Here is a 27,132-nt window from a genome sequence, read left to right on the forward strand (position 1 = left end):
TCCATCCTCTAGACAAACAATAACAAAACAGCAGCGCAGCACGTCACCTGGCTTTAGAGAGCAGGTTGCAATGATGAAACATAAGCTTGGATGAGCTGGAAAACAAATAACTGTGTTTGGGTGAGCTAGATGAGCTGGGTACATCTCACAGGTGAACGTGATTTCACCAAGTACAACATGTTCCTGGATCAACATCTTTGTTAATCCTGGAACAAAATTCCAATCAACCAATCAGATTTAAGGGTTCAAGTTTAGTTTATGTCAAGTTTAGGCTTACAACCAGGGTCAGGTGCTTCTATGTCAGTGTTATTCACCTATCATTTCCCTCTGATTTTAGAGAGATGTTATGGGTAGGGTTAGGCTTAGGGCTAAGGATAGGGTTAGGACTATATTTTCAAGCAAGAATATTGTTCCATGATCAACCAAATATGTTGATCCAGGAACATTTCTTATCCCGGTGACCACATCTCCTACCTCATATGAAAATAAAGCAGTGTGTGAGAACCATGACAGAGTGAAGAACTGAGTAAAGCCTTGGTTTTGTTTTCACACAGGCACAAAGATTTATGGCAGATAAACAGACACACACACACACACACACACATGCAAGTGCTTTTTCAACTACGGGCAATTTTGACGCTGTGGGGTTTTAGAAAATAAACTCTTTTAACACACAATTTTCAAACTTTCTATCCTTTCCACACTATAAATATTTTATAACATAATTTTTCATGACATTAATTGATGGTTTAATGTTATTAATAAAAGTTTAAACGATTTATTAATATATGGCAGATTATCACAGTTTATGTTTGATAGTCTGGATCCGTGACAAGGTTAAAATAATAAAATGTAAACTTTAAAGGGATAGTTAAAGATTAGAAAAATATATTTCTGTCATCATTTGAAAAAAAATCTTTTCTTTCTTCCATGAAACATTGTTTTAGTGCTTTTTATTAATCCATGCATGAAAGACAATGTTGTTTTGGACCACACTAACTTTCATTGTATGGGCCAACACACAGTCGTAAACAAAAACATTCAGTAATACAAGTTTGGAATGAATATGGGTGAGTAAATGATGACAGAATTTTTTTTGTAATATCTTTTTAAAATCATTTAAAAAGTAGGGAAAATAAATGAAGGTGTAGTCAACCTGTAGTCATTTAACAACAACAACAAACTTATTTAATAAAAGCACAAATACTGTAGATATAGTGTGTTTTACTAGTCACACATTAAAGTAGAGTAGGTGGATTATGTAGGTTGTAGATGTACGTATGTAGATTATGTATATGAAATTGTAATGTGTGCCAAAGCATTCTAAAAAAAAAAAAAAAAAAAACATATTTTGTGTAGTAAATCTGTGTATTTTCTTTTTGTCGTCCTTTTATTGTTTCATGTGCAGCCAATAATAGATAGACAATTGGTAACACTTTAATTTGATAGTTGACTTTAGACAGTTTTACTAATTAGAAGTAACTTTGCAATTACATGTCAACAATCAGTATTAGTAGACTATCTGCTTAATATTTGCTAACACTTTATTTTGATGCTTCCCAACAGATTCCACTGACTATAAGTAACTTTGTAACTTATTAGAATATCAACTTATTCTAACCCTAACCTAACAGTCTACTAATACTCTGAGAGCTTTTGGCAGGTTGTTGCAAATTAATGAGAATTATTTGACATGTATTTGCCAGGTTAAGTTACTTATAGTTAGTAGAATGTCTAAAGTGGACTACCAAAATAAAGTGTAACCAGACAATTGATCTATTTATTGTCTTTGTGTTATTTCATTGTGCCCTGTGTCTTTATCTCATCATAAATTCCTAAACAACCCAGGGTAAAATTAATCATTTTGTTTGCCACGGCACTGTAAATTAGAAAGTACACTTACAATGTTCCCTCTCATTTTTTTTTCTCGCCGAGCAAAACTTTTCTCTTTTGAGCGCACATTTTGGCCACCTGAGCAAAAACATCCTTTATATCAGACCTGTACAGTGTATGTAAACAAAACAAAAAAAAAAGTTGCGTTTTATCAGGCAACTGTAACTTTTAACTTTAATGTACCATTTCTATTTTATTTGACCCTTGATGTAACTTAGTGATATATTTAAATCATATTTTTGAAAACAAGCAGTTCAGTCACTAAATTAAGCACATTTTAGGTTACTTGAGATTTTTTCACATTGCTGTGTTAACTGTACCAGTCTTTCCTGAGAAATTCTATTAAAAAATAATTCTAAATCTAAACATCCCTGAAACCCACACCACCACCACACACACAGATCTATTTAAACTGAGGTATATCACTGATGTACAGGTATTTTGAGTGTGCAAGCTACACCTGTGGTGGGTGTGTGACTGTAAATGTCTCAGAGTTTTGTTAGCATTCTGTGCCCATCATCTGTTATTTCCGCCACTTTTCATTAAAACATGACATTTTATTTCACATTTCTTTTCGTTTTGCATTGCCTCTTGTATTGAGCTATTTAGTCCGCAAACATGACGACAGTATTCTTACCGCGACTGATTTGGCTCAATCCCGTGCCCGCTCACACGCGCTCACATCGTTCTCTTTCTATGAAACCCGTAAACCGCATTCACCAGTTCTAACTCTATAGCGATAATAACTCTATAGCAGTTGACCAGAGCACTGCAATTATTTCTCATTTAAACTAAAATCAAATGGATTTCCCCACACATGATTTCATGTCTGATATCCCCTGCGCGGCAATTATTCTTTCTGCGCGGCCGCGTGTGCACAGCTTAGAGGGAACATTGCTTATTATGCTACTTAACTAACTCAACCAGCCAGCCTTCTTTGGTAAACCACCTTTTATCAGTACCAAACCAGCACAAAAATTATTTTTGGTAGTGACTCTTTGTCTGATTTCTCATGAAATTGTTTTGACACTAAGCTCCTTCTCTTGGTTAACACAACTGGAATAAATAAACAAATGAAGTGTTGATCAGTGCAGTGAAGAGGGTAAATTGCAGGTTGGTTTTGAGTTCCCTCTTTATTTGTTGTGTACTTATGTACTGCTCAAAGGGAAAGATGAATATCAGCTTTTGATTGATTTGACTGAGCGAAGCAGCAAAATTTAATTTCTCCCTTGCCCAGAGCTAAAACAAGACAATAAACAAACAACATCCCTTTTCACATTCTAAAACAACAGTCATTTGCCATTTTAAGATTATCCCTCGTCCTTTGAGTGTTTAGGACTAGGACTATCATGGATGGGTGCTCTGTATTTTATATAAATGCCACATCCATGTTGGTTTTGCATTGATAGTGAATCACCGCCAGGGCTCGTGAACCCTGCGATCGTCCCACATGATTCTTTTGCCTTGCAGACTGGCCAGCTCTAGGCCCAAGCTGCTCACCAGGCCTTATGTGGTCGAGAAGCGGGAGGCGGGTTTGGAGAGGTACGGCACGGCCACAGACGCATCACTGTCTTGCACTGTCACGTCTGCCTACTCACCCGTCCCACACGAGTCACCCAGTGCTCCGATATCTTTGCTCTTTTTGTGTGTGTGCATGTGTGTTTGTGTTTTGTTTGTTTTCTGGTTGTCGACCTCTGCGGTTGAACTCGCTGTTCGTACAAGATGATTCACTCAGTTTTTGGGAACAAACAGCTAAAAAATGAAAATACCCACTGTGATGTTTTTGAAATAACTGAAAGTTTTTGAAGATGTTTAGGGCAGTTTTTGTTGTGTGGTTTGCTGGAAGTAAGCATAACTTTGTATGCTTTTTTACAGCTGATATTAACATTCATTTCGCATGATTGAATCACAAGTGGCTAGTGCTAAATACTAGGGGTGTGATGAGATCTTGTTCCATGAGATCTTGCAAGATTAAATTGTGACGAGATTTCTCATAATGGTGAACAGCTGTCTCACAATATTGCCATGATGGAGTGTGAGGGAGAAATTAGGATGCTGAAATTAGGATTCACAAGAGTACGCATGAGCATGAAATTGAAAGTGAAAAACGCGAGTTTCCAATATGAAATTCAGTTCAATTCACATTTATTTGTATAGCGCTTTTCACGATACATATCGTTTCAAAGTATCTTTACAGAGAATGCATGTCAACATTACAATTTAAAGAATGCAGTTAGCAAATAATGTAATAATTTAGGCAATTAATTTACAATCACTGTTAGCAGTTTAACTGAAGGTAGAAGCAATGAGTTCCTGGAAAAATGAATTACATATTAACAATAATTAGGATATATAGAAATTTGGGAATGTGTATGTTGATACAGATGATTGCCTCTTCTGAAGTCCTCGCAGGAGTTGTCGCCGTCTTTTCATAGGTGTTGGTCATCTGAGCTCTTCTTAAGAGGCTGGATGCAAACTGAAGCTGATGTCCTCTCTAGTCACCTTGGGACGGGTGTCCCGAGGTAAAACAGAAAAGCAAATGGAGAATAATTAGCGTAGCTGCTGTTCATAACATTAAGCAATGATGGTCATGTGCAATTGATCTGGTATGAGATGCATTATGTGAATGCTTGGCTAAAGAGATGCGTCTTTAATCTAGATTTAAATTAGGTGAGCAAGTCTGAGCCCCGAACATTATCAGGAAGGCTATTCCAGACTTTCGAAGCCAAATGTGAAAACACTCTCCCTCCTTTAGTGGACTTAGATATCCAAGGTACAACCAGAAGTCTAGAGTTTTGTGAAGGAGAGCGTGAAGAATTGTAGGGCAGTAGAAGATTGGTTAAGTACACAGGAGCTAAACCATTGAGAGCCTTACAGGTCATTAGCAATACTTTATAATCGATACGGAACTTAATGGGTAACCAGTGTAGAGATGATAAAATTGGTGATATATGATCATATTTTCTTGACCTGGTAAGAAAGCAGCAGCATTTTGTACTAATTGTAGCTTATTTATTGAGGAAGCAGGACAACCAGCTAATAATGCATTACAGTAATCTAGTCGAGACGTCATAAAAGCATGAACTAACTTTTCTGCATCAGAAACAGATAACATATTCCGTATCTTAGCAATGTTTCTGAGGTGGAAGAAGGTTGTTTTTGTAACATATGAAATATGATTTTCAAAGGACAAGTTGCTGTCTAATATAACACCCAGGTCTTTAACTGTCGAGGATGGAGTAACAGTACATCCTTCTAAATGCTGGTTGTAGTCTGAAAGATTCTGTGTACAGGTTTTTGGCCCAATAAATAATATTCAGTCTTATCTGAATTTAATAGAAGAAAATTATTAGTCATCCAATGTTTTACTTCTTTAACACACACTGTCAAATTGGATAATTTAGAGATTTCATCTGGTTGTGTTGAAATATATAACTGAGTATCATCAGCATAGCAGTGGAAACTAATTCCATGTTTTCTTATAATATTGCCGAGTGGCAGAATGTATATTGAAAATAGCAGACGGCCTAACACAGATCCTTGCGGCACTCCACAGTTTACTATCGTTATCTTAGATATAATATGAAATATGAAAGCTATCTTCGGCTGGGCTGTGTAGTTGTATCTCAGCTCTGTATCATGCTTGAAGAAAAATGTGGTCTCTGTTTGCAATTTGAATATTGAAAGAGTACTTTGATGGTTGCACTTATTGTTTGCATTTAATAAGACTAAGAGAAAACTGTTAGTCATTTTTATTTATACTGTTTTTATTTGATCAGTTTGTAGAAAGGAGTTCAGTTAGGAGATCAAAAGTTGTAGAAACTCATAAATCATGTACAGTTTTAAGGTCTGAAGAGACTTACGTGAAATCATACAGGAGAAAATCCAGTCAGTTGAGTTTGTGGCAAAACCTTTTACAGTGCTTGAGTATTGTTGTCTTTTACTGCATATGATAATTCATACTGAGCAAGTAGAAATGAAATGACATTCATTACAAGATGATTAGTTAAAACATTTCAAATGCACCTGCAGACTATTTTTCTAGTCATGTATTTCATCACTGAAGATTTCTTAAAAATACTGTGTAAAAATCTTGTCTCGTCTCGTGAACTCTATCTCGTGTCTCGTCACGCCCCTACTAAATACAGATGTGAACAATCCAGTTCTCAGTGTCAGGTGATATTAGAGAGGGAGGACATGATGTTATTCTAGATGTGATTCTAGATATGATTCTAGAGTTTGGGGTCAGTTTTTTTTTTTTTTTTTAATTACTTTTTTTTTTTTTTTTAATTATAAGTTTTAAAATATATTAAAATAGAAAACAGTTTATAACAAATTGTAATAATATTTCAAAATAATACTGTTTTTCTGTATTTTTGATCAAATAAATTTAGCCTTGGTGAGCTTAAGAGACTTCTTAAAAAAAAAAAGTAAAAATTTACCTACCCCAAACTTTTGAGTGTAAACAGTAAGTGTTTCTTTTGTTTTAGCCTGTAAATCACATCATCTGCTGTTGTTTATGATTCTGCAAAATTCAGCCAAGTCATGTTTTACATTAGACATCAAATGGAGACCCAATACAGAAACATGTTTTGCATTTCCAAAGCAGTAGCATTAATACATTTCAAGTACAATTTAAAGTACTTATTTCTTTACTTTTGAATGATGAACCGTTTTGTTTCTGTATTGGGTCTCCATTTGATGCTCGATGTAAAATCTGTGTCCTAAAGCAAACACCAGTAGAGAACAAAGAGAGCACAGAGTGAACCGGGAAACATGCGGTGGACATGCAAACGCCACGGAGCCTGTGAAGTTAACGTTTACATAAAGGGAGAAAGAGAATTACTTTAATGATAAGGGGCTGTTCTGAAAGCTTCCTCACACTCTGCACAAAATGTGCTGTGCCTTTTAGATAAAGAATAATTAATTCTCATTCAATTTAACACTCATTTACGTAGCACATGTCAATAATAAAAAAAAATATATATTTAAAATCATTTTCTCCTTCACTGAGCTGCCATCCTCCACTTGTCACAGTAACGGATGTCAGCTTCTAACATGTCACTACCGTCTTCAGAGGAGTGATGGGACCAGGAAGCGACTGTGTTTGCCCATATTGAACCATTTTGTGATCATTTGTTTCAGAGGTCCCAGGCTGATTTCCTCCGCGTGGTGCTTTGAGGTGTCCCTGAATGTGCTTGATGAATTGTCACCTCGATAGGTGGTGAAGGCTGACTGTTTACTTTTGGTCAATAGTAACTGTGTTTGCCAGCTGTGGCAGCCATCCGAGAAGTGCTGTAAACACCCGGCGGATGTGTTAGGTTCCACTGTTGCCTCCCTACGGCCTTGCAGTGCCTCAAGCACTGAATTCCCTTTGGCTGTGTGTGTGTGTGTGTGTGTGCAATGACTCTTCTTTTACTGCCTGTGATTCAGCCTTTCCTCATTCAGGTTTTGAAATCTGAAGTGTACATAATGACCTGCAATATCTAGTTTGAAACTGGAGAGTTGTCTTGACTTTAAAAGGCTAGTGACTGAATCATCTAGATCCTTCCGCAGGAATTCCTGGAAGAGCTTTGAAGAACTGACACACCATTTTTTTCCCATCTGAAACATGAATGCTCTTGAACGGTCATTAAATGTTATTGTAGTGTGTTGTTACCTCATTTTTTTTTTCTTTGTTCCCTCTCTCTTTCTCTTTTATAGGGATGTACGTGAGTTCGCAAATGGTTCAGTGTGCTTGGAGTGTGACGCACAGTGTGAGGTGGCAGATGATGATGGTCTTACCTGCACTGGGCCTGTGAGTTCAGTTATATTTTTGTCCAGCTACACTTACAAAACAAACAAAACAAAGCCAATAATATTAGTTTTTTAAAACAACAACATTAACAAAAATTTACAATTTTGTTTTAGACATTTTTGTATGATTTTTCTGATTACATCTTTTTTTTAAGAAGTTAATACTTTTTTCAGCAAGGACATTAAATTGATCTAAAGTGACTTTGAAGACATTTATAATGTTACAAATGATTTCAAATAAATGCTGCTTTTCTATTCATCAAAAAATCCTGAAATAAAATGTACAACAGTTTCCACAAAAATATTAAGCAGCACAACTGTTTTCAACACTGATAATAAAATGAATGTTTCCAATCAGCATATTAGAATGATTTCTGAAGGGGCATTTGACACTGAAGACTGGAGTAATTAAGTTTTGCATATCAGGAATACATTACATTTTAACATAAAAAAAAAAAAAAACATTTAAAAAAATCTTACCAGCCCCAGACTTTTAAACGGTAGTGTTAACTTCATAAATATAATGAATAATCTGATCAGTCAGTCTGATCAAAAGTATTTTGGAATACTTTTTCATATTTTTATTTTCATATTTTTATTTTCATATTTTTGTCATAAATAACTGTATTGTTTTTTTTTTTCACAAGACATAGCCACTGATTTAGACCACCCATAAACCACACCCTTCAAAGGCATGTCATAAGGTGTGTTCGACATCGGCTGCAGCCGGATGCAACCGATCAGCGAGAGTAGCCGCGTGCAGCCAGGGAGGAGCTGAAAACGGAGACATGAAGTCGGACACTTTCTGCTTCCCGTAGTGACGCTCGCGCTGCGTTTGCATACTTTATCACAACTGAAGTGAAATAAATGCAATATTTGACTAATACACTGATGTTTCAGAGACATTTTCATTCAATACTCTGTTTTTACAACATGACACAATATAACATTGCGACTACATGAAAAGAGCTTTAACTGTTAAAACACAGATTTTTGAGCATTACTGGAACTGAAGGCATGACAATAAACACGAAACACACATGGTCGTTGTAATGCGGTGAATCCGGCCAATCGTGAAACAGCTGTGTCGTCATCAGAGCTCGTGCAGCTCCTCTTTAGAAACTGCGCTGGCTGCCTCAGACGGCTGATCTCGAATGGCTCTCGTGGTACTTTGAAACCACACGTCACAGTCACATGGTGTCGGCGCTGTCACAAGTCGGAAAAAAAATTTCTTACCGGCATTCACTGCTTCAAGTCAGCCGCCGATCGGTCTGTGCGGCGCTGCATGAGCTCGAACACACCTGTAGTGATTGTCAGGCAGAATGTTTCTGATGGCCACTCCCCTCAATCTTCTTTTGCTCTTTACACAGTATAGTCACAAAGACAACTTTCCTATGGCAGGTGAATTTAGATAATTGACCGACCATCATTATTTCTTACTGGCAACTGTATTTTGCAATATTGCATTATGATTTTGCAAAAAAAAAAAAACTGTCAAATTAATGAAGCTGATTTTCTCTTCAATATTTAAGGCAAAGAGAGGCCGTTGTGTCAGTCATAGCATCATATTCAGAACCATGTAATATTGTGTTCGCTTATATTTTAATTGTATTTTTTTGTGGCATAACTTAAAAATATCTGTTATAACAGAAAAGAAAAGAGCTTTTTGATGGCCATTTGATTTGATTTTTTCATGTTAACTTTCATGTTTTTTTTTTTTTGAGTAAAATAATCATACTGAGATTTTGCAAGGTCACTCACAAAAGCTGTGTTTCTTGGGTTTGATGCTCGGTGATTATTAATTTTAGATTCTGTGTGTATGTTTCTTTAATTTCAATGCAATATCTTTCAATATTTATTAGCTTAAAGCACAAACAGAGCTGAACGGCAGACACCACCTTCGATTGGCTTGGTCCAATGATTAATTGAATCCCTTGTTGAAGTGTACTTTTGCTGCCGTGGCATTGATTTTACTTCTTGTTAATTTAGTGAGAAAGTAAATGAAGTTGCCTAATCTTGGCAAGTGTTTACAGAGAGTCCTGCCCCATAGACACCTGGGATTGGGATGAATAAGCTGTTTGGATGTCCATGAATCTGATCAGGTTAGAGACATTACCACAGATGGGCTGTGCACTCAGCGCTGCCCCTTTTTCAAAACAGCCTCAAGCACTTTGGTTTAAATTGATGACTACATGACAAGGTGCGTACGGCCGTGTGCTTGTGTGTGTTGCAGAAAGAGGATTTAGCCGATCCGTCTCTAATGCTCCGAGGACTCAGGCTGTTGTCTGCTTGAGTCAAACAGAAAGGTCTCGCAAATGACGCGATCATGAGCCCTCCGAGACCAATACCAGCACAAACATAGACAAAAACAAACTCTCTAAAACTGAGTGCGTGTCCTGACTTTTTTCTTTTTTTTTTTTGCCTGTGCCTGGAAATTTAGATGATAAATATTCTCTTTCATGTTGTTTTTGCCTATTCATAGCTTGTTCATTTCTGAAGTGGTTCAGTCACTGTGCCACCAGCTAGCCAACACAATCAAAGAAAATTAGAAAAGATTTCAATTTTTTTTTTGAATAAATATAATTTTATAATAAAACCATTACTCAAACAAATTTTACCCATATGGAGCCTTTTACAAAAAAATTAATCTTCGGTGGAGAGAAATACAGTTTGGGCCTTGTTCATGAAACACAAGCTGAACAAATTTTTGTGTAAATTGGCCACGAAGCTGTTCTGACATAAATTTTTGGATTCATGAAAATGCTTGTATTTTTAATAGGGGTGTCACGATTCTCCAAATCCTCGATTCGATTACATTTTCGATTCTAAGGTCACGGTTCGATTCGATTCTCGATTTTTACATTTATTTTTTTAAAGCACAGGTTGCTATGCCATTTTTCAGACTAGACTTTTATGCAATATAATCACCGTAGCTGTGAGATGCGTTCTACTTGGGATTGGAGTTTTCCACCACCGAATAAGGTCACATGTCTGCGGCTATGAATACTCCTAAACGTGCGTTCACACCGCCAGCGGCGAGAGCGTCAACATTCGCCTTGGGCGCCTTTCCAACAACGCTGTACCGTTCGTTCAAACCGCCGCCGACGGGAGGGTCAAAGCAGAGCCAAAGTAAGTGACAAGTCGCGTCAACCAATCGGAAGCCTCTCAAGCGAGGACCTCTACATTCTAATTGGTTGCCGCCGAACCGCGTCTTAGCTCATTACCATAAAGTTAACCTAATTTCAACTCTCCTCGCCGCTCTCACCTTCCAAGACGCGCCGCGCCGCTCTCGCCGGAGCTTGCCGCCGGCTCTCATTGAAAATGAATGACTAGCGTCACTTTGACGCTCTCGCCGCCGGCGGTGTGAACACACAGTAACGCCTGTTTCACACTGCAAGCGTGAGCGTTGCGTGCGCAGCGCATGAGCGTAACTACACCGTCACTGCAGCAGCAGAGACGCGCGAGTATTCACAATGGAAGCATTTGTACAGCGTCACAGCAGCGGCTCGAAGCTGCATAGTGAGAATTTCTTTACAAAGACCGCTATAAATTTGTTTTTATAAGTTGGTCATTTATAAACTACATAGTCTTGAAAGTTTGTTAACATGGGGAAGTGTACAACATTTTCATATAAACAAATAAAATAAATAAAAGCCTCGTTGTGACGAGCAGGGCGGGCGAGAGCCGTGAGGGAACGGCGCGAGGCCGGTGACGCGAGTGATAATGAGCGTCACCTGCGAGGCGTGCCGGCCTCGAGTCTCTCACGGAGGAGCTCCGGAGGCATAAAAGAGGAGCGACTACAATGAAGGACGAGAGAGGACCAGGCCTGGACTTTATGTTATGGTTTTGTTATGTTTGTGTGGCCGTGAGGGTCTGCCGGCATTACTTTCGTTTTGTTCTTTGTTTATTTTGAATTAAAGTTACGTTGAATGTTCGCCGGTTCCCGCCTCCTTCTTCCCATTTACGAACTGTGTTACACTCGTGTTATCCATTGCTGCACATGAATGAGGTGAGCTTTGTGTTTGACATCATCTGCCGCGTGCACATGTTTACAAGACGGCAAACTCGTATGGTACACGCACATAAGCATAGCTTGCGAACTTGTTTTTTTTTTTGTCGATAACGCGAACGTAACTCACTGGAAATCCAAAATACTTCCACACCAGCGACTTCAGTGAAAGAGGAGGGGTTTTTTTTCCGCTTGGCAAGCAACCGGACGCGACATGGGGGCGCGGCAGCATCGACGATTCTATTTTTTAATTCGAAGTTCGAGATTGTGACTTAATTTCGATCGATTTCGATTTAAAATCGAAATCGTGACACCCTTAATTTTTAAAATGTTAGTTGGTATAAAAGAAATGTACACCTGCTCCCTACCATGGGTAAATTTATGAATTTACTATTTACGAATGATTGGAATTCATTAACAAACATGCGTTTAAATATAAAACTCTCTCTAAGTGCTTGTGAATCCAACGGAGAGTTTTCAAGAATGTCTGTTTTATGCGTAAATTGCTCATATTTATGAAAGTTTCATGAATGAGGCCCATATGTTAATAATTGTTATATAAAGAATAAAGGAATTTCCATAAAGAATCATTAATATATTTTGAATTGTGAAATTGATAGTTAAGCACATTTCCTTGTAATTCGTATTACAGTTAAATGTGTAAAATATGTCATGCCTAAAAAAGTATTTAAATTGTAAACATGGTAGTGTTTGTTGTACTGCTCTTAAAAGATTAGTTCACTTTCAAATGAAAATTAGCCCAAGCTTTACTCACCCTCAAGCCGTACTAGATGTTTATGACTTTCTTCTTTCTGTTGAACACAGAGAAATATTAATAAATATCCTGATGCATCCAAGCTTTATAATGGCAGTGAATGGGATCAACGAGTATGGGCTGAAGAAAGTGCTTCTGTCAACATCCATCCATCATTGAATAGGGAAGGTGTAGGACATAGCATAAGCTTTTTGAACTGCAAGAGTTTTACGATTTCTTTGTACGTTTAATATGGAAGGCGGTCTGGGGGAAGCTAGATATTTTACTTCATAACTTCATGATTTTTTTTTTTAACACAAATGCATCACTTCGCTTTAGAAGTCCTTTATTAACCCCCTGGAGCCGTGTGAGTCAAGTCAAGTCACCTTTATTTATATAGCGCTTTTTACAATGCAGATTGTGTCAAAGCAGCTTTACAGTGAAAACTGGTACATAATTTTTGCTGCACAGCAGCTCTTCAAGAATAGTGTCAATGCAGACAGATCAGAAGCACTGTTGAATAAATGTCAAGAATACTATTGAATATCAAATGTCAAGTGTCCCCAACTAAGCAAGCCAAAGGCGACAGCGGCAAGGAACCCAAACTCCAACAGGTGACATCAGGTGGCAAACAAGTGGCAAATAAGTGTTAAAATGGAGAAAAAAGAAACCAGGAGAAAAAGGAGAAACCAGGCTTAGTCGGGGGGCCAGTTCTCCTCTGGCGAACAGTGCTTTGTTACAAAACAGGTTGCTATCATAAGTCTGATAGGATCGCAACAATCAAAGTATTTATTTCAGTTCCATCCAGTTGAGGATCGTATTCATCACACCGGTATGGATGGTTTGTTGAGGAACTGTGCTACTGGCTGTCGTGTAGATGAGGCCTTCACAATGGATGATCTAGTCGACTCGATCTCTGCTGATACTTCAGGGCTGCGTTGTGGTCTCAGCTGGATACGGCCCGGATCCGGTTGACTATGGTAAACCTCGGGATAAACAGAAAGACTAGTATTAGCATAGATGCCATTCTTTTTCTGATGTAACGAGTACATCTGGTGTTATAGGAAGTGTTCCCGGTTCCGGCTGACCTAATTTATGCAGCCTAATAATCCTTTAACGGATTTGAAAATATAAATTGATAATGTGTTATGTGTATGCCAGGTAAAAGAGATGCGTTTTTAGTCTAGATTTAAACTGACAGAGTGTGTCTGCATCCCGAACAATGCTAGGAAGATTGTTCCAGAGTTTAGGTGCCAAATAGAAGGATCTACCGCCTGCGGTTGATTTTAATATTCTAGGTATTATCAGCTGGCCTGAATTCTGAGATCGCAATAAACGTGAAGGATTATAATGATTTAAGAGCTCGCTCAGGTACTGGGGAGCTAAACCATTTAGTGCTTTGTAAGATATTAGCAAGATTTTAAAATCTATACTACGTTTAACAGGAAGCCAATGCAGTGTTGACAGAACTGGGCTAATATGGTCATACTTCCTAGTTCTAGTAAGGACTCTAGCTGCTGCTTTTTGTACGAGCTGTAGTTTATTTATCAAGCAGAAGGAACAACCACCCAGTAGAGCGTTACAGTAATCTAACCTTGAGGTCATGAATGCATGAACTAACTGATCCGCATTGTTCATTGAGAGCATATGTTGTAGTTTAGATATATTTTTAAGATGGAAGAATGCGGTTTTGCAGATGCTAGTAACATGGCCTTCAAATGAAAGATTGGTATCAAAAAGTTACACCCAAGTTCCTTACTGAAGACGAAGACTTAACAGAGCAGCCATCAAGTGTTAGACAGTATTCTAGGTTATTGCGTGAAGTAGTTTTCAGTCCAAAAATTAGAATATCTGTTTTTTTTTTTCTGAATTTAGTAGTAGGAAATTACTGGTCATCCAATTTTTTATATCAGTTATACATTCTGTTAATTTAGCGAATTGGTAAGCTTTGTCAGGGCGTGAAGAAATATAGAGCTGAGTATCATCAGCGTAACAATTAAAACTAACGCCATGCTTCCTAATGATATCTCCCAAGGGTAGCATGTACAGAGTGAAAAGCAAGGGTCCTAGTACTGAGCCTTGTGGTACTCCATATTTAACTTGTGATTGATTGATTTACACATTTATGATGGATGGATGTGGATGGGAGCACTTTATTTAGCTCATACTCTTGACCCCTGTTCACTGCCATTATGAAAGTCATATACACCTAGGATGGCTTGAGGGTGAGTAAAGCTGGGGCTAATTTTCATTTGAAAGTGAACTAATCCTTTAATTATTTATTTTTAACAAAAATCATTTGCATTACCATTTTTACTGCATGCAAAGTGGTAAAGAAAACTTCATTATTATAGTATTACAGTAATGTAAATGTTATGAGAATTGCTATTGAGAGTTATGAGAATAACTGTATAGTAACATCCAGACAAAAATCTTGGTCCACTGTAAATTAGACCACTAGAGACAATATGCAAATAATAGAGAAACTAAAGTTCTAACCAAGTGATCCAACTGAATTTCTCCAATAGGGACTTTACACACACATACACACCCATAAGCCTCTCAGGTTATGCCAGGCTTAGCTAAGCTGTTAAAATGTTTGTTGTTATTAGTGCAGATTAACTGCTGAGTGGTCTAACCTACCTGTGAAGCAATCAGCAACATCTGCTTCACAAAGGCATAATTAAACAACACTAACAAACAGTGTTTTGTGTGTGGAGAGGAAATGGATATTTGTGTGCAGCAGGTGTCTGGAGAAGCAGCACAATTAACAGAGAAAGTGATAATGCTTTCTAGTTATAGCCTTGGAGGAGTTTTACATCCACCTTTATCTCTGTGCTATGCTCCGCACGATTTTGGCAGGCCCAATGTCAGAATAAAAATGACTCGCTGGGCCATCATATTTCTTTCTCGCTTTTTTACTTACCAAGAAAGACGGTAAGCTTTTTCAGAGCTAAAGTATATAACAAAATAATATAACAAAATGATGCACATTAGGTGTTTAGTTGATACTTTATATTTTATCTTCTTGTTCTCCCTTAGAGAATGATGGGAAATGTAGTTCTGTTGCCAAGCCTGTCATCTCGTAAACCAGCTAAATGATGTGTATTTTCTGGCAAGCTTTATAGCAACGCACAATGCATGCAAACTAAATTGTACAGTCAACATTCGCAATTAAAACTTAATCACAACCAATACTAATTTCCTTCCGCCTTTAATTAACATGGCCCCAGACTCAATGAATATCCAGAGTTTTCCCACTGGTAATTATGACGTTCTGGTGACGTTCATGCATGCTATTTTTGTAGCTATGATCATTTTGATAAGACTTGAAGGTGAAACGAATGCAATAGATTTATTAATATCCTAAACGAAAAATGTAATGCTAAATAGAGCATGTAGTTGCGGTTGAATGTTAATTTATTTATTTTGTTTAATGCCACTATAGCAATAGTAGAGGATAGATGAGAAATGATGGGGATAGTTCTCCCAAAAATTAAATTTCTGTCAACATCGTTTTTATGTTATTCCAAACCAGTATGACTTTTTCTTCTGTGGAACCAAAAAGAAGATATTTTGTAAAATGTATTTTTTGTCTTTACAGTGAAAGTCAATGGAGTCCAATGTTGTTTAGGACCCCATTGACTTTAATTGTATGGACAAAAACATTTCTTCTTTTGTGTTCCACAGATAAAGAAAGTCATACAGATTTGGAACAACATGAGGTGTGAGTAAATGATGACAGATGCGTCATTTTTGGTCACTGTCATTCTAATTATTTTTTAAAAGAAGTCTTTTATACATACTCAGGCTGCATTTATTTTATCAAAAGTATTTTTATTTTATTTTTTCTGTTTTAATGTTTATGTGAAATTTTTAATGTTTAAATGTGATTTATTCCTCTGATGGCAAAGCTGTATTTTCATCATCATTACTCCAGTCTTCAGTGCCACTTGATTTTTCAGAAATCATTCTAAAATTCTAATTTGGTAATCAAGAAACATTTCTTCTTATTATTATTATCAGTGTTGAAAAGTTGATATTTTGTTGAAATAGAAAGTTAGAGCAGCATTTATTTGAAAACGGTTGTGTCCCTTTTAATATGGGTTGAAAACTGTATATTTACGGACCTGAAGCTGTGTCTGTTGCGTGCTTCCCACGGCCGCGTCTGGGTGCCGTCTGCTGCTTTATTGCATCAGAGATGGTTTACAGCATGAAATGAAGAGCAGCTGTAATTGCTGCAAGGCATTTATTCATCTCTCACAAGAGATTCACTCATAAAGAAGCACATATCAGCCTCGGTCTCACTGAGCACAGACAGATACACTCGCATACAGATGTTCCTCAAGGTTAGGTTGGCGCAGCATGCATTTTCCACCCTTAATAGAACAATACGGAGTATCTCTTCCGATTGTCTGCAAAGTGTTATTTGTCTTTCTGGTTGATGAGGTGTTCGGATGACTCTAAGGGTGCTCATATTGATATCTAAGCTAACAATTCCCCCTCTTCGGCCTCCTCTCTCCATATTACCGTCATAAATCCTGTGCCGGCTGATTGTTATGGTCATTGTGTGTGTGGTGAGGGATGGTTATTATCCGTAGTTGCTGGTATTTTATGTGTCTCTTTTCTCCACTTTCTCTCTCTCTCTCTTGCAGGGTCCTGATCACTGTGTTAAATGTCTTCACTTTAAAGACGGACCCAATTGTGTGGAGAAATGCCCTGATGGTCTACAGGGAGCAAACAGCTTCATCTTCAAATATGCTGAGGCCAACAATGAGTGTCACCCCTGCCATGTCAACTGCACCCAGGGGTATGGACGTGTTTGTTAAATGTTTGCAATTTATGAGTGTGTGTAGGGGAAATATATCTGTAGCAGTCCAACTACTTCCTGTGCTTGTTTGCCACGTCAGTTCTAGCCTCAGGAAGTTCAGAGAGCCTATTTGTCAATGCACTGACCCTTTTTAGAGCTCTTGTGTCCTCGGAGCTGGCTGTGCATAAAGGATCATTAATTTTAGAGGAAGGAGTTTGCCCTTGCTGCGTCTCTGCCATCTAACTTTAGTCTAAATGATAACCATCACGCTCTCCGAAATTGATCCGGCTGGGCACCTGCAACTTAACCTCAGCCCCTTGGGGTTACATGAGAGACAGCTCAAATTTCCTGCAGAAAAACATTATCTGCTCAAGGAATCTTCACACTGAGTCATGGATTCACTTTTCTTCCTCCTGTGTCACATGAAAGCCCTCATCTGCTGACTGTCTGATCTGGGATCACTGTCAGCCAGGGACGATTAGTGATGTTAGCGGTTAGCTGACAAAACGAAAAGAGCTGTGAGCATCAGGGTGGAAGGGCAGGAACTCAGATTTCAAGAAAAAGACAAGAGACAGTGTCTTGAAAATAGGTCTAGCACTGGTAGATTTCATGAATTGTGACAATATAAAATTAAGCAGTTTTGAGATGATTTTAACGTGTTTTTGTTTGAACGTTAAACAAAGGTTTAGTTCGGGTTAGTTCAACCAGAAATGAAAATTCTGTCATTAATTACTCACCCTCATGTTGTTCCACACCCATAAGACCTTCATTCATCTTCAGAACACAAATTAAGATATTTTTGATGAAATCTAAGAGGTATCTAACTCATAGACTGCATTTTAACCACCACTTTTAATGTTCAGAAAGGAACTAAAGACACTATTAGAAAAGTCGACATGACTGCAGTGGTTAAACCTTAATTTTATGAAGCGACAAGAATACTTTTTGTGCACTGAAGGACCCCACAATGTCATAAATTCCTGATCTTATTACAAACCCGATTCCAAAAAAGTTGGGATACTGTACAAATTGTGAATAAAAACAGAATGCAATGATGTGGAAATTTCAAATTTCAATATTTTATTCAGAATACAACATAGATGACATATTGAATGTTTAAACTGAGAAAATGTATTATTTTAAGGGAAAAATAAAAAAAAAAAAATATTTTTTTTTTTATTTCATGGCATCAACACATCTCAAAAAAATTGGGACAAGGCCATGTTTACCACTGTGTGGCATCCCCTCTTCTTTTTATAACAGTCTGCAAACGTCTGGGGACTGAGGAGACAAGTTGCTCAAGTTTAGGAATAGGAATGTTGTCCCATTCTTGTCTAATACAGGCTTCTAGTTGCTCAACTGTCTTAGGTCTTCTTTGTCACATCTTCCTGTTTATGATGCGCCAAATGTTTTCTATGGGTGAAAGATCTGGACTGCATGCTGGCCATTTCAGTACCCAGATCCTCCTTCTACGCACACAGTTTGCCACAGTCCATTTTAAATTTCGCCGCAGCATTGGGGGAATTGGTGATCCATCTTGACTTCTGAGAGACACTGCCACTCTGAGAGGCTCTTTTTATACCCAATCATGTTGCCAATTGACCTAATAAGTTGCAAATTGGTCCTCCAGCTGTTCCTTATATGTACAATTAACTTTTCTGGCCTCTTATTGCTACCTGTCCCAACTTTTTTGGAAAGTGTAGCTCTCATCAAATCCAAAATGAGCCAATATTTGGCATGACATTTCAAAATGTCTCACTTTCAACATTTGATATGTTATCTATATTCTATTGTGAATAAAATATAAGTTTATGAGATTTGTAAATTATTGCATTCCTTTTTTATTCACAATTTGTACAGTGTCCCAACTTTTTTGGAATCGGGTTTGTATGTTAGTGGGGTCATTTGGACCCCACAAAGTATTACGAACAAGTGTGTGTGTTTGGAAATTTACTTATTTGTTCATTTGTTTTCTGTATTTATTGTTTCAGATGCACAGGGCCTCGTCTGCAAGACTGCATTGGCATGATGGACAGGTACACTCATTTAATATATATTCATATTTATATTTCTATATATTTACGCTTTTTCACCTTTAATGGACGGGAAACAATGGGAGAGGAGAGAGGGCAGCAGTACCTTGAGCCAGGACTCGAACTTGGGTCACTCATGGCTCAAATTACTTTGATTTTTTTCAGATTTCTTGATTTTTTTTTTCTTGATTCTTTTTATATAAAATAATATACTACTCTGCGTGTTCTCTCTCTCTCTCTCTCTCTCTCTCTTTCTCTCTCTCTCTCTCTCTCTCTCTCTCTCTCAAATACACAAACACACATACATTCTCCAAGGCACAGTGACTTCCACTGTCAGTAGGTTTCCAAGGTCAGAATTCTGTCACCAGTTTCTCTATCATCTTTATTTTCTGTCTTACTCGCCCTCCCTTAAACCATCATTTATTCATGGTGTCTATTTTGGTGTTCTGCCCAATGTCCAACACTTGATTCTAGTCACACTGGCATCAAATCAATAGAAAAGCACTGTGTCTGGAGATCCTTTACACACACAGTTCTACACACACACACACACACACACACACACACTGTTATGTCATATTGGTGATTCAGTTACAAGACTTCTGTACACAAGCAGTGGGGTCCAAATGTCTGAGACTACATTGAAAATCTCAGAATTTTTTTTTTAAGTTAAAAAAGAATTAAGTTTCACTTTAGAAAAGTTACAAAACATTGATGTAGAATGAAGAAATATTATTTGTAATTTTAATATATTTTTAATTTCTTGGTTACTATTTAAATAAGCAAATGTGGGACTTTGATCACATGAAATTTTCACTCAAATCGTTATGCTATAATATAATTTGTAATGAAATGTTATTTTAAATTAGCAAAACTTGCAAAATAAAGGCATTTTCACTAGTGGTTTCTCACTGTACATTAAAATTCATCCTTCACTGGCCGCGTACAGTACAAGGCTCTTGGTTTGTGAAACCCAGCTGCGTCTGATTGGCTCATTCCTGTGTTGATGACATCATTAACACACACACACACACACACACACACACACACACACACACACACACACACACACACACACACACACACACACACACACACACACATTGTTTTAGCTCATTGTTTTAGTGCCAGCTGCCTTTCAACATAGAGTTGTGCCTTAACACAAAAATGCATGATGGGGGGAGGAAAAAAAAGTTATATAATGACCAGGCCACAGTCCTGTGATTAATGTGATGCTGTGAGGCCTGCGTGTGTGTGTGCGCGCACATTTGCTTCATGGCATATTTGATAAATTGATATCACTTTCTTTTGTTCTCTTGGGAAAGCTGGAACAAAATACCATTAACTGCTCAGAGCAAATGTGTTTGCTGTTTCATATCCACCATAGTGTTACACACAGTCCTAGCAGGGGAGGCAAGCCAAAGCTAGAAATCGTTTGTCTCGGCCTCACACATCACAACCACTGACTGTTCACGGACTGCTGATGCGTATTGAAAACAACTAGGGCAAAAGGTTCTCACAAGCTGCAATCTGATTGGCTCTCTTTAGATAATATTTTTAGAGACAGGGAGCACAGGTTTATATCCACTGAGATATGAAGTCTTGTTTCCAAAGATTTCCAAAGACGTTTTTCTTTTTTTCTTTTTTTTTTCTTTTTTTTTTGGGCCAGAATGAGTTGTAATGTGGACAAGGATTTATATCTAGACTATTTGCTCTCTCTCTCTCTCTCTCTCTCTCTCTCTCTCTCTCTCTCTCTCTCTCTCTCTCTCTCACTCTCTCTCTCACACTCACACACATACATATAGTTCTGTCCTGTCCTAATAGTGTATTATAGAACAAGAGTGTATACTGGTTGTTTGGACAGACTAGCAGAGTAAAGGCTGGAGGGAGTAATCCTGATAAAACACATTGCTATCCTTGGAGACCAAACATGCTCAGGAGAGAGTTGAACATCTCTACTGTGGACAAGGTGAGAGGCAGGTGATAGTCAACACTCACAACAGCCTGTAGAGTCAGATATAGATGATATTTTTTCACAACAAAAAGCATGAGTGGCTATTTATTGGCATTTGTATTTATCCGAATATTACATGTGTAATTTAAAAAATATGTGCATATTATTTTAGTTTATTTTAGGTTATTTATTTAATAAATAATGTATTAGACTAGTGCAAACATAATATAATAGTGCAAACGACTCCAAAAATAACAAACTAAAATAACAAAAGAAAACAACAAATACGTAAACCATAGTAAGGGCCGGCGCTAGACATGGTCCTCATGGTGTAACGAGGCGGGACTCAGGGTAAGATCCATCTGCAGGCTTTTATTAAACAGAGTTGGTAGTAAGACCGGCAATGGTCAAACAGTGGCAAACAGGTATGGCAGAGAGCAGGCAGAATCATAGTCAAGGAACAGGCAATGAATCAGGGCAGGGGAAAAGCATTCACAAAACCAGGAAACAATAAACAATCCAAAAGGTCCAAAGGGCAGGCAGCAGGAATCGTAAAATGGGATCAGTAACAGGCAGGCAGACAGACAGACAAGATAGAAATGCTCAGAATTGCAACAATGGTTAACAAGACCTCGCAATGTGTGTGTGTCCTTTATAGTCCAGGTAAAGAGCTTCAGGAGTATGTGGCAATAGGTGATTGGTGGAGTGAGTGCATGTGATAGGCAAGGAGGATGCTGGGAAGTTGGTCCGGAACTGACAGGATTCGTGACACATGGTTTACCTATCCAGAGTTTGTTTTGCACAATTATAATAGTTGACTCAACAACACAAAATAAAAAATCCCAGACAAGCCCCCAATTTATGTTACAAACCCCTACTTAAAGTTGTCAGAAAGACAAAAACGTAACATAGAGGGAGGACACTTAAAACCCAAATACATTACTAAATATTTATTAAAAGGCAAAGAATCGGAAACATGTATCATATGCAAAACAAGAACAAACAAAAGAATTCCAAATATAACAAAAGGTAATTAACCCAAATTAATAATATCAATACCTGAAACTTTAACCAAAGCAAAACACAAACTTAAGAAATAAAGAAAGACAGTTAAAGAAACAAAGAAACTTGTTTGCTGGTGTATCTCCTCTCTCCTGCCATGGTCCGCTTCAGCGTCCTTCATATACTCATCAAACAGCGCACACAACTAGACGCAGGTGCACAGGGGCGGGCCTAAACAATTAAACTCAGACAGAATGAAAATAGCAGAGTCATGACGTCACACATAGAGAAAACCAAAACACACTCAAGGCACAGGCCATAAGAGTATTCTTTTTTTTTCTTCTAGCTAATATGTGTATATAATACTATCACAGAATGGTTTCAATGTAAGTAATACTGGATGGGTGGGTCATGTCTTATCTTGCCTAGGGCATCAGAATCACTGCCATACCTCCAAAAAACCTTGTTTAACCTCTCTGTAATGTGTATTCTAAGTGTATCTCTCTAGAGTCTCTTGCACATTTGGAAAAGACATGGCAGGTTACATAAAACAAGATGTCAGACATCCTGTCCTCCTTCCCCTGCAATATACGGCAGTGGCACGGTGTGTGCTGACAGCAATGCAGCATCAACATAATTGCCTGCTCATTGTCAGTGTGAAAGAAGCTCCCTCACGCATTTGGGATCTATACACTCACACAGGCTTTGGTGGGTGATGGTATGCACTCAGCTATGGTCTCTGTGGCTCATAAGCTTTGTATTCTGACTGCAGATCAATATCAAATTAACGGGAGAGATTCTCATCTCGCCCATAGATAATCTAGCAGTCTATCGCTCATCATGCCTGGGCAATGCTTCACCGTCCTCGCTATATTGAGTGGGAATTCATTTCAATTTCACAAACTTACAGTTCCAAATTTACACAGGAGGGAAGACCAAACACAAACAGCTTGGTTTAAGCTCTAAACTCATCCGTACAGAGATATACACTGGACGAGATTAATGGAATAGAACAAAACATAAGGGTCTCAAGATGCATTTTAAGCCCAGGCTTTTTGCCAATACACCATAATTAAGATATTAAATTTGCTGTAAGCAATTTGTTTTATTGAATAACAAAAAATGTTCCTGCAACCTGTCAGAAATCACTGAAATAAGTGTCCTGAGAAATAAACAGCACAAGACACTTTAAACAGAAAAAAAAAAGGATGAATTAATTTTATTTGTTATTGGTCCTTCAACACGATGTTCATTACATAACAATTTAGCTATTTTGAACTTAATATGGTATCTTTACAATGCTAAACCTACAAGATGCAAAAACAAATGCCAAAGATATCATCTTACAATTATAAAATAGGACAGTTGGAACATGAGCACATCCTGTGTGTATGCCGCTTATATGCTTACTTACATCTTTTTTCCAGAAAAACTAAAAAGAACACTTTATACTCGGGCCCAAGACATTTTGTAATACCCACCCCCAAACAGCGAGTCTACTTTATATCCATGTGCTGTTAGAAATAAGGATGAAGAAGTGCAGAGACAATTAGATAGTAAGATTGGCATTCTGAAGAGTTGGATCTTAATGAAAGACCTGTAATAGGACAGCATGTGCTGTGTGTTGTATGCAGTCTGCACTGATTTAGTGCTGCCGTCTTCCATGCTAACTGAATTAGGCCTTTCATTAACGCTAAGGGAACATTTTCAGATGGAGATTCAAAGTAAAGCCCAGAGAGGACTGATGCAAGATGACAGCAGTTGGAAAGGCTTTTTGCAGACACATCCAACCAAATATCTCCTTTCTTTCTGAGAGTGAGGCTTTGTTCAGGTTCCTTCTCATTTATGGGATATTGGCAATTCTCAGCCCACTCCTCTGATGGGTTTCTCTAGTGATCTGTACAGCTCTTTTGTTCTTCTGTAATATGTGTCAGTGGTTCTCAACTATAAAGATAAGTTTGTTGAGTTTTTGTATTTAATAAATTAATAAATGGATGTTTTTATTTATTCATACATTTCAATGTTTCATTTTAATGATGTCTGATGTTGAAATATCTTAGTCATGTAGCAGATCCAGTTGAGAAGCACTGGTTTATGTGATATGGGACCAATTACCTAGTAGTTTATTGTTATTGCTTATGGCTAATGTTTATTTTCTCTCCTCTGTTTCCCTCAGGACTCCCCTCATTGCAGCTGGGGTTATTGGGGGGTTGTTTGTGGTGATCATCGTGGGCCTGAGTGTTGCTATATCAGTCAGAAGGAAGAGCATCAAGAAGAAGAGAGCCTTGAGACGCTTCTTGGAGACTGAGGTTAGACACAGTCCAGCTTTCTTTTCTTTTTTCTTTTTTTTTTACTAAGCATGGATTCAGAAAACAGACAGAAAACTTCCTAAAGACCATTCTCTCAGCCAATTCCATGGGGCCTAAAAAACCAGATGGAACAGAGAATCAGAGATGGAACAATTACCTGGAGAAGTGTTATGACCCATGGCACTCTGTATGTTTCTTGAGAAGTACCCACCAGTGAGGGACGATGAGTGAGGTTATTTCCTTATGAAATTTTTCAGAAGTTGAAAAAGGAATTTACCCTTGTTTAGTTATTATATTGTGCTTGTTTTACACAAGGCAATTTCTGTGCCTTGGTCCACTTTTCAGATCAGTTTCACATCACAAATGGTGCTCACAGGAAAGAACACATCACAATAGGATAAAAGTTAGTTCTTTGAAAGCTTTAGCAGCACCCCATGTCTTTTTGTTCAGACACCGATTAGACATGTTTGGTGAACTATTATCTAACAAAATTAACCTTGCGTGAAAAGTTTTAAACAAATCAAATGTCTGTATTATCTTAAAAAAATTATTTATGTTATTAGAAAATAGCAAAATGACACAAATCAAGGTATTAAACTGTATTTAAAGGGATAGTTCACCCAAAAATGAACATTTGATGTTTATCTGCTTACCCCCAGGGCATCCAAGATGTAGGTGACTTTTTTTCTTCAGTCGAACGCAAATTATGATTTTTAACTGCAACCGCTGCCGTCTGTCAGTCAAATAATAGCATTGATTGGGAACTTGAACAATAAGAGTTGAAAAAACTTCCATAGACAAATCAAAATTAAAACCTGCGGCTCGTGACGACACATTAATGTCCTAAGACACGAAACGATCGGTTTGTGCGAGAAACCGAACAGTATTTATATAATTTTTTACCTCTAATACACCACTATGTCCAACTTCGTTCAGCTTCCTGTTAGTGAGGTCAAAAAACGCGTTCTGAAGACGGAGGTGAAAAAAGTCCTCTACATCTTGGATGCACTGGGGGTAAGCAGATAAACATCAAATTTTCATTTTTGGGTGAACTATCCCTTTAAATGTCCCAAATCTTGGTAACAAAGTTACAAAATTGGCAAACCTCATTGTAAAATGAAAAAAATTATAATAATAATAATAATAGAAAAGAGCATATATATATATAATTTAGTATGGCCTCCAAAGTTTGTTCATCCACATATTGGGAAGGTTAACCACTTCCTTTTACTTACCATTTATTGAAAATTGAAAGGGAAAATAGCCCTTTTCTGTACCTTTTTTCATTTAAAATGCCAGTTAATTAAGATTTCAACAATCAAACATAGTTCAACTTTATAAAACTCAGACTTTTATATAATAAACTTATAAATACTTTTAACTTTAAAAGTACTTAATTCAATCTACTTTTGATTACTGTGTAAACCTCATGAACAGTCAAACTGGATTATTCCAGTTCTGAGGATAATAGCACCTCTTTTTAAACAGATTGTATGTGTTAATTAAATGAACATTTATGAGAAGTCGTGTCCTTGCTGGTGGGATGATGGCCTCACTTATGGCTTATTTTTCCTCTTAATGCTTACTGTTTCTGTCCTTCCTTTTTATTTACTTATTCTCGTTCTATCCATCCTCCTATTATTGTAGTTTATTTTTCATATTGCAGTGTGGGTGGAGGGTTCATAACAGTGCAGGTTACGCAAGGATCCCGCGTTTCTGTGCCCGAAGGTTTCGACCTCTCCTCGTCATGCGTACATATATCCGTATGGCCTCAGGCTTTGTAATGCTCTCCTCAGTTACTCCATAGAATAATCTGGAGCAGGCCCACGCATGTCACATAAGAAAGCACACTTTTCTGAAAATGGACATCACGTATGCCAATAACCCAAATGGTCTTGAACGTTCCCATATCTCAATTTTCACCGGAATAGGATGTTCCTATCACTATAAATTCATATTTAGTTGGAGCAGCACAATTCTGCTTATGTTTTTCAGCACCACGGACAGCTCCTGATCTGTGTTTCAGCACCGCCTGCCACGGACAGCTCCCTGGATCACAGCTCGTCCCCTCCCCTGGCTCTCCTCCGCCTTCTGTGTTCGAGCTCCTGATTTACAATTCCATTTAAATGAAGAAGCGCTATTGTTTTTTAATCAGGCGGCTGTGATGAGCCGGGGGACGCCGCAAAGGGTCGATAGAACGGCTGATTTACGCTCTCTCTCTATCTCTCATTCTCTCTTACACTTCCCAATCTCTCCTACACTCTCTCTCCCTTCATATTTTTATCAGGTTAACCTTCTCTATTTCTGTCTTTCTTTCCTGTATCTTCTCTCTTTGCTTTTTCCTCTTATCTCTGTCTCTCTCTCTCTCTCTCTCTCTCTCTCTCTCTCGCATTTCAATAGTTCCTTTATCGCCAGGGGTTTTTATGCATTGATTGCACTCCCAAATTCTTATATGTGCCACATAATGGAACAGAAAGACTAAATAAATTACAGGGAATTCATACACTATGATCTGGGCTGTTCAATTTGTTTGAGTTAGGGCCGAATGTTCATTGATTGTCCAGATTGATTG

The 27,132-nt window shown here is 37.8% G+C and overlaps 1 protein-coding gene across 3 annotated transcripts in view; it reads left to right on the top strand.

The window, feature by feature from the left end:
* The window catches only part of LOC137035332 (receptor tyrosine-protein kinase erbB-4-like), a 395,576-nt gene that overhangs the window by 310,096 nt on the left and 58,348 nt on the right, over positions 1 to 27,132 (top strand). For 2 of the 3 annotated variants that reach the window (XR_010897054.1, XM_067408484.1), the window contains exons 14-18: positions 3,364 to 3,435; positions 7,597 to 7,690; positions 17,108 to 17,262; positions 19,254 to 19,298; positions 24,428 to 24,560. Coding sequence is in view for 2 of the 3 variants with exons in the window: in XM_067408484.1 (XP_067264585.1) it covers positions 3,364 to 3,435; positions 7,597 to 7,690; positions 17,108 to 17,262; positions 19,254 to 19,298; positions 24,428 to 24,560 (499 nt within the window). In the remaining variant the exon portion in view is untranslated. The remainder of the gene's footprint in view (positions 1 to 3,363; positions 3,436 to 7,596; positions 7,691 to 17,107; positions 17,263 to 19,253; positions 19,299 to 24,427; positions 24,561 to 27,132) is intronic. The other variant, XM_067408485.1, reaches the window with a different exon arrangement.

This window comes from Chanodichthys erythropterus, chromosome 14 (genome assembly GCF_024489055.1).
Source record: "Chanodichthys erythropterus isolate Z2021 chromosome 14, ASM2448905v1, whole genome shotgun sequence".
NCBI lineage: Eukaryota > Metazoa > Chordata > Actinopteri > Cypriniformes > Xenocyprididae > Chanodichthys > Chanodichthys erythropterus.